This window comes from Orbicella franksi, chromosome 3 (assembly GCF_964199315.1).
Source record: "Orbicella franksi chromosome 3, jaOrbFran1.1, whole genome shotgun sequence".
Lineage (NCBI taxonomy): Eukaryota > Metazoa > Cnidaria > Anthozoa > Scleractinia > Merulinidae > Orbicella > Orbicella franksi.
In genome coordinates this window covers 21,426,661-21,439,181 of record NC_138147.1, presented here as the reverse complement: position 1 = coordinate 21,439,181, position 12,521 = coordinate 21,426,661, and the positions used below count along the sequence as shown (strand labels likewise).

The following is a 12,521-nucleotide window of genomic DNA, read 5'->3' as shown; positions in this document are numbered from 1 at the left end:
CAACCATGAACAAGGAAGTAAAATTTCTATCTGAGAGATACCTACATGTATGTGAGTTTTAATCTCTGAACTATACCTGCCATAGCCGTAACAGAAAAAAGTTAATTGTAAAATTAAATTTTCATGGCATGTGTTTGGAAGAAATCGTAAGTGTTGACTTAATCAAACAATAGGTCATTAACTCTGAATAATGGAATAACAAAGGACCTCACCCATTTCCATCTTTATCCAAATCCTTTGCAAAGCAGCGATCATTTGAGGACATCTTAGCCAGGTATTCAAAAAGCTTAGGAAACCTAGGTTAAAAAACAGGTATTCTTATGTTAGAAAGAGTGCCCTTTAGGTAAATTCATTGCATCCCAGCCTTTCAGTGCCTTTACTTGCAATCTGATAGCTTCCATCACAGGTTCTAAGTTTACAACCATCATTTTTCAAAAGCAGAGTCTCAATATTATTACTCAGTCTATTCATGGTCAACGGAATTGCCTGATTTCAAAACCGGTCAGTTAGATGTGAAGTGACATCTAAAACATTGAGATGACTGTCAGAGAATACAAGTTCAAATATAATGGTGGGATAGAGAGATCTGACATGTTGAGTGAAAGTTTCTAAGGCGGGAGGCTTTTGAGGCCTAAGGCATTCCTGGTTTCAATAGAACTGATGTGTATTCCAAACCAACAGAGAGTCATTTATACCTCACCCCTCTCCAGTTCCCATCCACAACATGTATTTAAAGCCTTGCTATTGTGGTTGCCTTAAGATTGAGGAGGAACTGCTCCCAAGATGAGTTTTTTAAGCAAAAGATGTGAAGAATACCAAGGTTATTTGGTGAACCGAGGCTATCCAGTAAACCTAATTGACAACAATTTTCTATAGCTTCAATTATTCCAGGGAAACATTTACCCAAGCAAAAAATCAGGGCTTGATTATAAACACATTTGTAACAACTTTCAACCCACACTGGCGCAACCTAAATTGCATCATCAAAAAACAACTACATTTTTGGAATCTAATCTTAAATTAAAAGAATTTTCCAAAAAATTTCATCATTCCATCGTACTGCAAATCCAAAAATCTCAAAGTAATTTTAGCACCTTCTAAATTTGAACCTATGACCTTGCAAAACACCAATCCACTTGAGGGAGGTTGCTTTAAATGTGACAAAAACAGATGTGATCCAAGTAAAAATTATTTTATGTCCAGAGATTTTACTAGCTTAAAAACAGGTAAATCTTATGTCATTAGACCCAATTTTCAATTGTGACTCCAAAAACGTAATTGATTTGGTCTCTTACCAGGAATAATAATAGCAATAATAATGATAATGATAATGATAATAATAATAATTAACAATTATTCGCCAAAGGCGAAGTGAACATTGGTGAATATCCACCAATTTGGATAGCTGTTTTAGTATAATTTTCAGAGGTGAATATCAAGGACTACAAAATAACGGACTAAAACATAGAAACACAAAAACATAGACGCAATTGTTCTTGTGCATACACATATGCAGCGGTAGTTCTAATAATAAGCTTACATGTACATCGATTGTCAAGCAATTTACTTATCCAGTTCGACAGTAAAACAAATGAGCGAAACACTATGAAAAATAAATTCATCCGGTACCTTTGTGTTATCGTTGTTGACTTCTTCACAGTTGTCATCATCGCCTACAAATGAGTAGCTTTGGTTTGAAGAAAAATGAATTTTGGTCAATCAATCTGACCTGCTGGCGATCAACGTAACCACTGCGTTTAGGATTCTTAAAAGCCTTGAATACGAGTTCTTGAAAGATTTTTGGTCCAAGGGCGACAGCAGTCATTTTGAAAATTCTCCATCCTTTCAAATATCCTGGACTTGGAGTGATGTCTTTTGAATAAATGAAAACTTCATTCAGCAAATGTCTGCCATGTTTACTTGCCGAGATGGCAAAGATGGTGAGCTTAGTAACCAAGCTCTAGCGGGGTGAATATAGCGTCATATGATGAGCTTTTCGACCAATCAGAATGTCCAATTCTTATATTCACCAATAATAATAATAATAATAATAATAATAATAATACCTTATTTATATAGTGCTATTTCTATTGCTATCCAATAGCGCTTTACAAACCTGAGTAAAATAAAATAACTAATAAAAAAACTAAGCTGTTAAAATCAAAATAAAAACTAGGAATAATAAAACCTTCTAATAAAAACTTACTAAGTAACTAACTACCTACATTTCTTCAGTACATTGGCTCAACATCAACAGAATTAAAGTGAGATTTAGAAACCATAAATCATCCATGGTCACAAATGGAAACCTTGTGAAGTCACAGTTCACTTCAATAGCACCCCACATTCGCTACTGGATTTTTCCTTTCAATGCATCAACCAAATTAACCACAATTGCACAAAAGCTGACAAATTTCTTATTACAAAGGAAGCTTATTGGAGTGCCCAACTATTGACGCTATCGCCTCATGGCCTTAACAGTGGACAAGAATTTCATTCAAAGTACAGAATTCATTTTAATTCGTAATGATTCACATTGTGTAACTGGGCCTTTTTCTATGATTAAAGTGCCACCGAAACAAAATTTTTGTATCCTATTTTATTGGCCCAATCTATAGTTTCAAACGTGCTTATAATCACCATGAACTTTATTTTTGTCAAATTGTAACAAAAGTGCTGTTTTTAGCTGCTGAAATCCACTTTTTGGACCAAAACTGTGTCCAGGCTCTGGAGTTTAAGGACCTTGTTACATCACTGGTAGTATACACACAGGGAGCACAATAGATTCTCTCATAGTTTCACTTGATTTATTTGAGTTAATTCTTCATATTGGCATTACCCACTAATTTTCTACCTTGTAATTTCTGTCCAGCCTTGACAGAAAATACACATTATAGATGTTGGAGGGAGCCAACGAGTTTAGATTAACCAAAATGAATGTGACAGATTAGAACAGTTTAGTACACCTTTCGAACATCTTGAGTACACAATTGGAGACTTCAAAGACGAGAGTGGCATCCTTTATATCAAGACTTCAAGCCTAAATGCGCTATACTGATTTGAAATTTGGATTCTCACGCTTTATATCAACAAGGTTGAATTTCTCCTCAGCAACTCTACTACAGTAAAAGTGGTAAGCACATCAACCATCTGCACAATTGCAAAGTTATTTACGGTCCACAAGATTTGAATTGGGTTGAGTCCTCGATTGCATACAGAAGGCATCATTTTATCATAATAGTAAGTGAGAGTTGTTGTGGCAGATGAAGAGAATCCATGGACATTCTGATCTGCACAGAGTTTGCTTTACCGCTGCACATGTATAAGTGTAACAAAGTGGGAATTTTGCTTCTTTCATGCGTATCTACCAACATTTTATAGCTGATGAATTGCTGAGTTCTTTTAACATATACTTATGTCCATGATCTTTATTTTATAGTATCCAAGTTCAAAGTAATTTGTGAGAATGTCACTTTTTAGGCTCTGTTCCAAGGTTTAAACAGAAGGTCTAGATAGCAGCAGACACGTAAAGATTTTAAGGAAAACGACCACTTTTTTAAGTTTAAAAGACATGTTTCGACAGAACTTCTGTCATCTTCAGTTGAATGAATGATTACAAAGCAAGTTGAATAATAAGTAGGCAAAAATGCTATTTGTCTTAATTAGCATTTTTGCCTACTTATTATTCAACTTGCTTTGTAATCATTCATTCAACTGAAGACGACAGAAGTTCTGTCGAAACATGTCTTTTAAACTTAAAAAAGTGGTCGTTTTCCTTAAAATCTTTAAACAGAAGAATTTGAAATAATTTGCATATATCACCTTTCACTGCCAACACTGTCACGCTTTCTCTTGTTTCCCGAAAACAAGGAACTTAGCAGCTTAGTTTAGCCTTAGTGTGCTCCCCTCAGAAAGAAGAATGTTTCTTGAATTGTTGCTGTTGCGATAACTTGTAGGATGTAGCAGATTGATATAACTGGACGAAAGGTGAAGACAGACATCCGTATTACAAACTGTGTTTGGTTGCCTGTCAATTTGAAGTGTCCAGAGCTAAGTCAACCACTGAGGAGTTATCAAATAGCATTTCCTTGAATTTTTGATTGAAATGTTAGAGTGAAGTTGCATGCGAATCAGCTATGTAAACTTTAGCAGAATATTCAAAGCCAAACCTTCCCGTTCAATGAAAGGCAGCTTGTGGCCCGAGGCTATCAAGTCAAGACTCAAAGCATTGTTGCTGTGATTCCTGCCGTAGCACTCCAGATAATATTTTCAAAAGCTGCTTTCTCCAGTATTCATGTCATTTTTATTTTATGAAGGAGATCATGTTTAATTGAGTGCTGGCCATTTGACTATGCGTCCTGATCATTTTGCGATTTAAGAACTAGAATTGTTTCCATGAACGCATCACACTCAATTGCTCAGGCTGACCTAAAATATCCTGAAAATATCCATTTGATAGACTGAAAGGCCACAGAATCGACTCTCCTCCTCCACAGTGTGTAAGGCTACTGTTATTAACTGTTTTACAGCTCTGAGATGTCCTAAAGATGGTTTTTTGGGAGACTAGAACACTAGTCTCTTCTCCCACAATCAATCTAAATTTTCAGCACAGCATGAGAGTTATACGACCAGATGATGGCCACCATTTTTGGGCTCAACCAGCCATCTTCAAAAAGCTGGAAAAGCAGTTTTCACTTACCGCACGCATAAAAAAAGTCGGCAGTGTTTCCAAGTAAGGTTTAAACTTAATTATTAAACAAAAATCTCAGACAAAAATTTCATTTCAGTGGCACTTTATTAAGACATTTTGATTATTCCAGGGCTTTTTTCAGGGATTTTTTTGGTAGACGTTAATATATTGTACATTGCAGTGTTGTTCAAGGGCCCTCTCATAGGAATTTGTTCTGTTTTTCACTTTGATGTAAACAAGCTAGGCTTGTAAAAGTTGCAAAATTCCTTTGTTCCAGTGCTGTAAACCGATGAAGGTCTGAAGACCGAAACATTTTTAATAAATTTGCAATTTTTAAATACATACATGTAGCTCCAGAAGTTGTTCATCCATTGGCCTTTTTAAACTCATGGATACATGATGTGTAAAAATGAATTTGTTGCCGGAACTCTGATATGCAGATGTGTTACTCAATCACTCATTCACTAAATCACTCACCCACTCAGGTGTAGACACTGTTCATAATTAGTCAGCTTGAAGGAGAGTGCCCAAGTCCGATGCCATGTTGGAATAGTAACCGCACAGTCAGCACGAGCCTTGCTCGTGTCTAAGTGGTTACTACTCAAAGCGTGCTTTGTGCCAGCCCAAATTAATGATTTTGTAGCTTTTATACAACCATTAATATTAGGTGTTGTGCTACATTGAAGTGGCCAACTTGAAGGCTGAATTTCATGAACCTTCGACTCGTTCAGGCGATAAACATGATGAGGAGATGAGCGTTTGCTCTTTCGATGCTCTTTGACCCCTCAAGTTCATAGGGGGTATATAAATTCGAGCTTCCTGGAAAATGAAAATGATTAAATCTCATGCTAATGTGGTGAGCTTTGATGAGAATGTGTCTTATTTGTCGACCCAGAAGCATATCAGGACAACCTTAATGAACTTATATGATTGAAATGAACAGTTCTTAATGAACAAAACAGCTATTGAAAACAGGACAAACATTGGCACCATTATATAATATTGTAATTTCACTTTTAAGGCTACCAGTCTCAAAGAGGAGTAGCCACAAATGTTATCACCTTTATAAGTCTGTCTGTAACCTTAACGTTCAGATAGTTTTCATAGCCCTTCCATGTAAACTTAATCCTTGAATAGTTTCCAAAGCCAATCAGAGTGCGTTCATACACGCATAATCACCGGATAGTGTTAGTGGCCAATCAGAGCATCGACGGTCCCTGTCAGTCGATGAATCAGAAGGCTACCAAAGCAATGAACTGATGTCGAACAAGTGCTCCCAAATTAAAGGCCATTCAGTATAAAACAAAAGTGAATGTTTAATTCGATCCAACGACCGCTTTCACAGCGGTCTTGAACAAAAACTTTCGCGATTGAGAGACGTTTTTTCTTCTGCGAACGTTTCAAATTTCCATACCGTCTCACTTTCTTTTATGATTACAGTGCTTTATGGCTTGAACAGTTCTATGTTCCTGTACCTTTATAAACGCAAACCATCTGCTAGCTAGTAGCTCGAAAGAAAAAGAAGAAGCTCGAAAGACAAAAAAAGAGTCTGTAATAGGATTCGAACCACCAGCCTCAACCCACTAACACCTGATCCTTGGGCACAAACCTTAACACTTTGCCAACTAGACACTTGTGAATAATTCATGAAGTAAAACATCTATAATATCATGGTTGTTAGGTATGAACCACTGGCTGATCGGAGACCCACTGCAGCGTCTGAAATTGTGCTTTCCTGGTCGCCAATGCGACTAAAAATTTTGCACTGGTGACCAGAATTTCACAACTGGTTGCCAGCGGGTGATTAACTATTTTATGCCATGATAAATACACAAACAATAACTTTGATTTGCAGCCAAATCGATTAAAATAAAATTCAAAGCGCCTGCCAATTGGTCACTTCCTTTTTACCTTTCCGTTGCTTTTGAAGTATAAAACTGATTTTCCTGCCATTATAAATCTATCACAACGTTTTACCGCTACGATCAGTGCGAAGCTTCGCTGCCATGTTTTTTTCCAGCAGTTTCCCATGACATATGTTGTGTGGGCGCAAGAGGCCCCATGCATTCTTTCGCCATGAATATTTATTCAGGCAATGAGGTGTCCAAAGATGTTCTGAAATCTTTCCGTAATTTATTACAAAGTGGAGACAGAACATCTGCGAAGAAATCAGATGAAGATTTAGATATTCCCTGGACGTTAAAAGGTGGAAATGTAGATCTGTCAAAGTGGTCAAAAGATGATTTCAGCACTGGTTTGATTCCTGATTACATCGATTGCAAATATTTTGCTGGCAAGCCTGTGGCGACCAAGAATTTTGGTTTGTGTTTCGCTGCAAAGGAAAAATTTTATTGACACTTTTTGGCCACCACATTTTTCCATATGGCGACTGAAAAAAAAAATTCAGTTGCCAGTTGGCGCCTTCTGAAAGAAGTTAATTTCAGACCCTGAAACTGTGCAGTAAAATAATTCGCACAGCGAGCGATTACAGGTTCAAATGCCAGTTTTTTTCCATGGGAAATCACTCAATTTGTTAACCAAAGGACTTGCTTTACTGGCCATGTTATCTATTCATGGATTTTTTTTTGATATGATGCTGGACGGATTTTTCTTTCTACTCACGTACATACATGCATACATACTTTATTTTTACTCTAGGACCTGGAGCTTTTTAGGCTCCTACCTTGTAGCTAATGGGTCAAGTTTGAAATAACATGTTTGTACAACACATTAAAAGAATAAAATTCACTTCAGAGAAAAAAACCACCCATGTAGGAAAAATATATACATAGTAGTCTGGAGGTCAGGAGATCGCTTGGCAAGTACTCAAAAATGCCATCTGACAAAGCGCATGGTTTGCAGCTCAAAACCTTTTAGTTTTTTTGCATACGTTATATCTTGAAAATGAAGCGCAAATCAACAAAAACAATTATGCAACGATGCTTTTCATGTCAAAACAAGTAACTCTGCCAAAAATGAGCTCGATCCTACAAAAAATAAAAATCGGCCCAAAATGTCAGATACGCCCTTTTCGCACGAAACCCTTCAATTATTACAAAGACATACATCCAGAATAACTAGGGTGGCAAAATTGCAGCTGATCATGGAGTGGTAAAGGCTAAGGGTTCTTGGGTCACAGTGGACACTCCTGCCCTAAAAATCAGAGTACTCCCCCCAACCTGGATGTTGATGGTGATGTTCGTCTGCCTGCCGAGAAGATTACTGGGAAAATTTGCATGTATTCAAGACCTTTTTAGTATGAGCTTACAGACCTTTCTCATTGCATTTCACTCAAGGCTATAGGTAAAGCTTTCATATGGGACAGCACTTCTTTTCCAATGTGGAACCACTTGTCTCTGTATTTATTGCACTAAAAAACATCAAAATAAGTAGCCTCTTTTGCATGCATTTCCAGTGTTGATCCAAAAAATCTGTCAACCCATAAATAATGTGTTCCAATGAGTTTCTTTCCCTTTGTTATCTTTTCAATCAGGAAGCAAAAGTGTAAACATAAGACAGAGTAAAAATCATTTAAGCTTATCAAAATCAAGAATTTGGGAATTTCTTTTCAAGTTAATGTACATTTCACCTCCCACTCGCAGTTCAGATCAATGCACTAAAATAAACAAGCCAAGTATAGAGAACACAACTTTAATCTAAACTTAACTTGATGGTGGTTGAACGTGGATAACTCAACATGAAAAACTTACCAGTGCTATGAAAATAACAAACTAAATAATCTGCAAAACCATGAACAAAGATCCTGCTTGATTGAACGTTGGATCTCACAGGAGATCTAATCAGTCAAACTTGAAAAGTAAAACGATGAGAAATCAAAGACTACTGCAAGGCTAACACAATGTTGTGTATTTAAAACAATATTTCAGCAGGCCAGACCAGCCTTCTTCAGGTTTAGATGCTACTAAATTATAAAAATAGGCAGTCGAGGACTGCATGTGGCTACCTTGGATACAATTAATTGCTGAACTCCTCGTTTTGATAGCAAATCAAAATGGCTTTAAAGCCAAGTCATGAAACAAAATCGGATCAGATAGATTATGAGAAGTTTGTATGTTGCGTGACACAACATAAATTTTGCAACTATCATTCACTTACAAGAAATCATTACTCTAGCAAGTCGAGGGCTACTCTGATATCGAAGGATCTGTCCTTAGGATTTGAGTTATTACAAACATCTTCATTCCTTTATTGCGCTAAAAAAATACTTGCATCAGAGGAGCAAAATTACTCACACGAGAGCACGTCCCAAAATGACCAAAATGGCAAAAGGCTAAAAGGTTTCGAGCTGCAAACCATGCGCTTTGTCAGATGGCATTTTTGAGTACTTGCCAAGCGATCTCCTGACCTCCAGACTACTACGTATATATTTTTCCTACATGGATGTTTTTTTTGTCTCTGAATTGAATTTTATTCTTTTAATGTGTTGTGCAAACATGTTATTTTAAACTTGACCCATTAGCTACAAGGTAGGAGCCTAAAAAGCTCCAGGTCCTAGAGTAAAAATAAAGTATGTATGCATGTATGTACGTGAGTAGAAAGAAAAATCCGTCCAGCATCATATCAAAAAAACTCCATGAATAGATAACATGGCCAGTAAAGCAAGTCCTTTGGTTAGCAAATTGAGTGATTTCCCACGGAAAAAAACTGGCATTTGAACCTGTAATTGCTCCCTGTATGAATTATTTTACTGCACAGTTTCAGGGTCTGAAATTAACTTCTTTCGGATGGTGCCAACTGGCGACTGAAATTTTTTTTCAGTCGCCATATAGAAAAATGTGGTCGCAAAAAGTGTCAATAAAATTTTTCCTTTGCAGCGAAACACAAACCAAAATTCTTGGTCGCCACGGGCTTGCATACGTTATTTCTCGAAAACAAAGTGCAAATCAACAAAAACAATTAGACAATGATGCTTTTCATGTCAAAACAAGTCAGTCTGCCAAAACTTGGCTCAATCAATCCTTGGCCCAAAATGTCACATATGCCCTTTTAGCACGAAACCCTTCATGAAACACGCCGCTAGGAAAAGCGAGTGTTTTTCTGCATACATGATATCTCGCAAATGAAGCAAACTTAACCGGAAAAATTACGGGACATTGCTAAACATACATAAACAAAACTGCATGCGCAATTTGGAGCAATTTCAACAAAGTTCACTTTTGATGAAAATACCAGTGTTGAACAGCAAACAGGCAGACTGTTTATAGTGCATGAAATCAAAATCAAATCCCACAGCATATAGAGCAGAAATCTGGGAACAGATTGTTGACATCGGTCATTGTGACGTGAAACACAACACATGAATCGATCGAGCGTCAAAGGATACCATCGAGGAAAAAAGAGATGTGGTATCTTAAGCATTGTTTTAAAGTACCATTTATAGCTGCCTGGTGGTTGAGAGGCATCATAAAGCCTCGATAAACCCGTAAGTCATCAACACATTTTAAAGAAGCGAAATGTATTCTGTAACTTTGAATGCAACTGATATAATCGAGTTATCGTTGTTTGAACCCAGGTTGATCCAGGCAGCAAAGTCCAAGAGCAGTTCTTGCCCAAGAAAAAACCCTCTGGTGAGTTGTGGCCCATTTGTCAAGCATTGCTAGCGTCAAAGTTTGGAAAGCGAGAACTGGTTTTAGACTTATAAAATTTGTCTTGTATCGACCGCCAGGTCTTCCCACGCACAAGGTGCAAAGACCCTTCCCGGCATGCATTGCGACCACATTCTGCAGATGTTTCTTGAACTGGTAACTAGATCGTTTGTCTTTTTTTCATTTCCATATTTATCTCATGATTTTTAGCCATTTAAGACGATGGTGTATTTGAAAAAGTGCTTATTTAAATGTTTATTTGTTCAGTGCAGATAATCATTGTCCCAAATAGCCAAAGTAAGTTCCACATGTTAACACTATTTTGCGGCCGCCATATGGTGTACCACAGAACACCAACATGGCGGCTCCATACTAGGCTCTGTAAATTTGTGTGGAACATTTCAACGGATGTCTCAACTTTGGGACAACGCACACACCTTAAACTTGGAGAACTGTCTTCTTTATTTATCTTCTGTAATATCACAATTTCTTGACCCTATCTACTGAATGGTTTTTGATATTATTTTTTATTGTGTGACAATAAAAATGCTCTATAGGCCCTCTGCTTTGACTGTTTAGTAGTGACATCCACGTTGATTGCTGTATTCGATTTGACTGTCCTAGTTCGACAAGGTAGTTTTGATCATTACGAGCTGACTGAAAATGGCAGAAGAGTCCTGGTTTTTATTATTATTATTATTATTATTTAATTATTTTTTAATTTTTCTTATAGTGGTAGTGAAATCAACCTATGGTGACTGTTGCTAGAGCCTTTAGCATTTTACTGCCCTTATGTGAAATGAGCATCTCTGCGGTCATGCGTTCTGATGAAATTAACGGGTTGCTATTGTCTAAGTGAAATTAACATCCTTGTCGTCACGCGTTCACTTGAAATCAACATTTTAACCTTTTTTGACCTGAAATCAACATTTTTTGAGCTTATACATTGCGTGAAATTAACATGTTGCTGTTTTCTAAGTGTAATCAACATCCTTGCAGTCACGTGTTCACACGAAATCAACATTTTAACCTTTTTTGACCTGAAATCAATATTTTTGAACTTCTACGTTGCGTGAAATTAACTTTTGCTGTTTTCTAAGTGAAATCAACGTCCTTGCCATCACGCGAAATCAACATTTTAACCTTTTTTGACCTGAAATCAACATTTTAGAGCTTATATGTTGCGTGAAATTAACTTTTTGCTGTTTTCTTAGTGAAATCAACATCCTTGCCATCGCGTGAAATCAACATTTTAACCCATTTAGACCTGAAATCAACATTTTTGAGCTTATGCATTGCGTAAAATTGACATTTTGCTGTTTTCTAAGTGAAATCAACATCCTTGCTGTCACATTACAACACAGGCACGCTTTATTTGTGTTGTTCAGAAATGGGCTATACCGCTGGCTAATTGACACGGAAGGCTCGTTAATTTACCTGTCGGCAAGCTTCGAGTTATTGTCGAGTTTGCTCCGATGACAGGGCTGAGTATCTTCGGAATTATTGAGCTCAGATGAATGAATAGGACTTGTGACTTTTGGGCGGCGATTCAGTGGATGTATTTCAAAAGAATTCAACAATGCGACTTAATTATTGTCCCTTAAGTGCGTATCCTTTTGTTCTTTGAAGTGTGGTGATTGCGAAAAAAATGTCACCTCGTGTTTTCATCTCTTTCCACCGAAAAACGTTTCGCTCATAAGCGGCAAAGGTAATATCGGTTTATTATTGATATGCATTTTACAAGCTTGAAAATGAGCGTTTAAACGAAATTTTTGGTTCCGTATTACCGGAGAACCGCTTTGTTTTGACTTCACGGTGGAAAACATGTAAATAAGTGACCCTGTGTTTTGTACATTAACTCAATGAATTTCACATACGTTTCAATGGACTTACCGTCAAAAGTGCTTTGATTTCTGGAAGGATGAACTGCCATTTAGACTTCTGAGATTTTTAAACACGCTGTCACCTTGAATTCGTTCGATTAACAACTCGCGTTGTTGTGATCCGCGATGCTGACCCGAAACACACAATTTGTTGATACTGCCGTGACACTAAACTTCTGAAAAGATGAAATGTCGTTGATAATTTTGAGATTTGGCTTAAAAAAAGCTTGTAAATAAACTTAAATTCGCCTGATTCAGCTCCGCTTAACTCGCGTTGATTTGTTGGTCGTCACAGCAACCACATGGATCTGACCAATAGAAATCGCGTTTGATTCATTGCCG

At 37.1% G+C, this 12,521-nt stretch overlaps 1 protein-coding gene across 1 annotated transcript in view; it reads right to left on the bottom strand.

Annotated features, from left to right (window-relative positions):
• The window catches only part of LOC145482657 (5'-3' exoribonuclease 1-like), a 252,391-nt gene that overhangs the window by 69,555 nt on the left and 170,315 nt on the right, over positions 1 to 12,521 (bottom strand). The window contains exon 29 of the mRNA XM_081461264.1: positions 213 to 296. Within this exon, the coding sequence (XP_081317390.1) occupies positions 213 to 296 (84 nt within the window). The remainder of the gene's footprint in view (positions 1 to 212; positions 297 to 12,521) is intronic.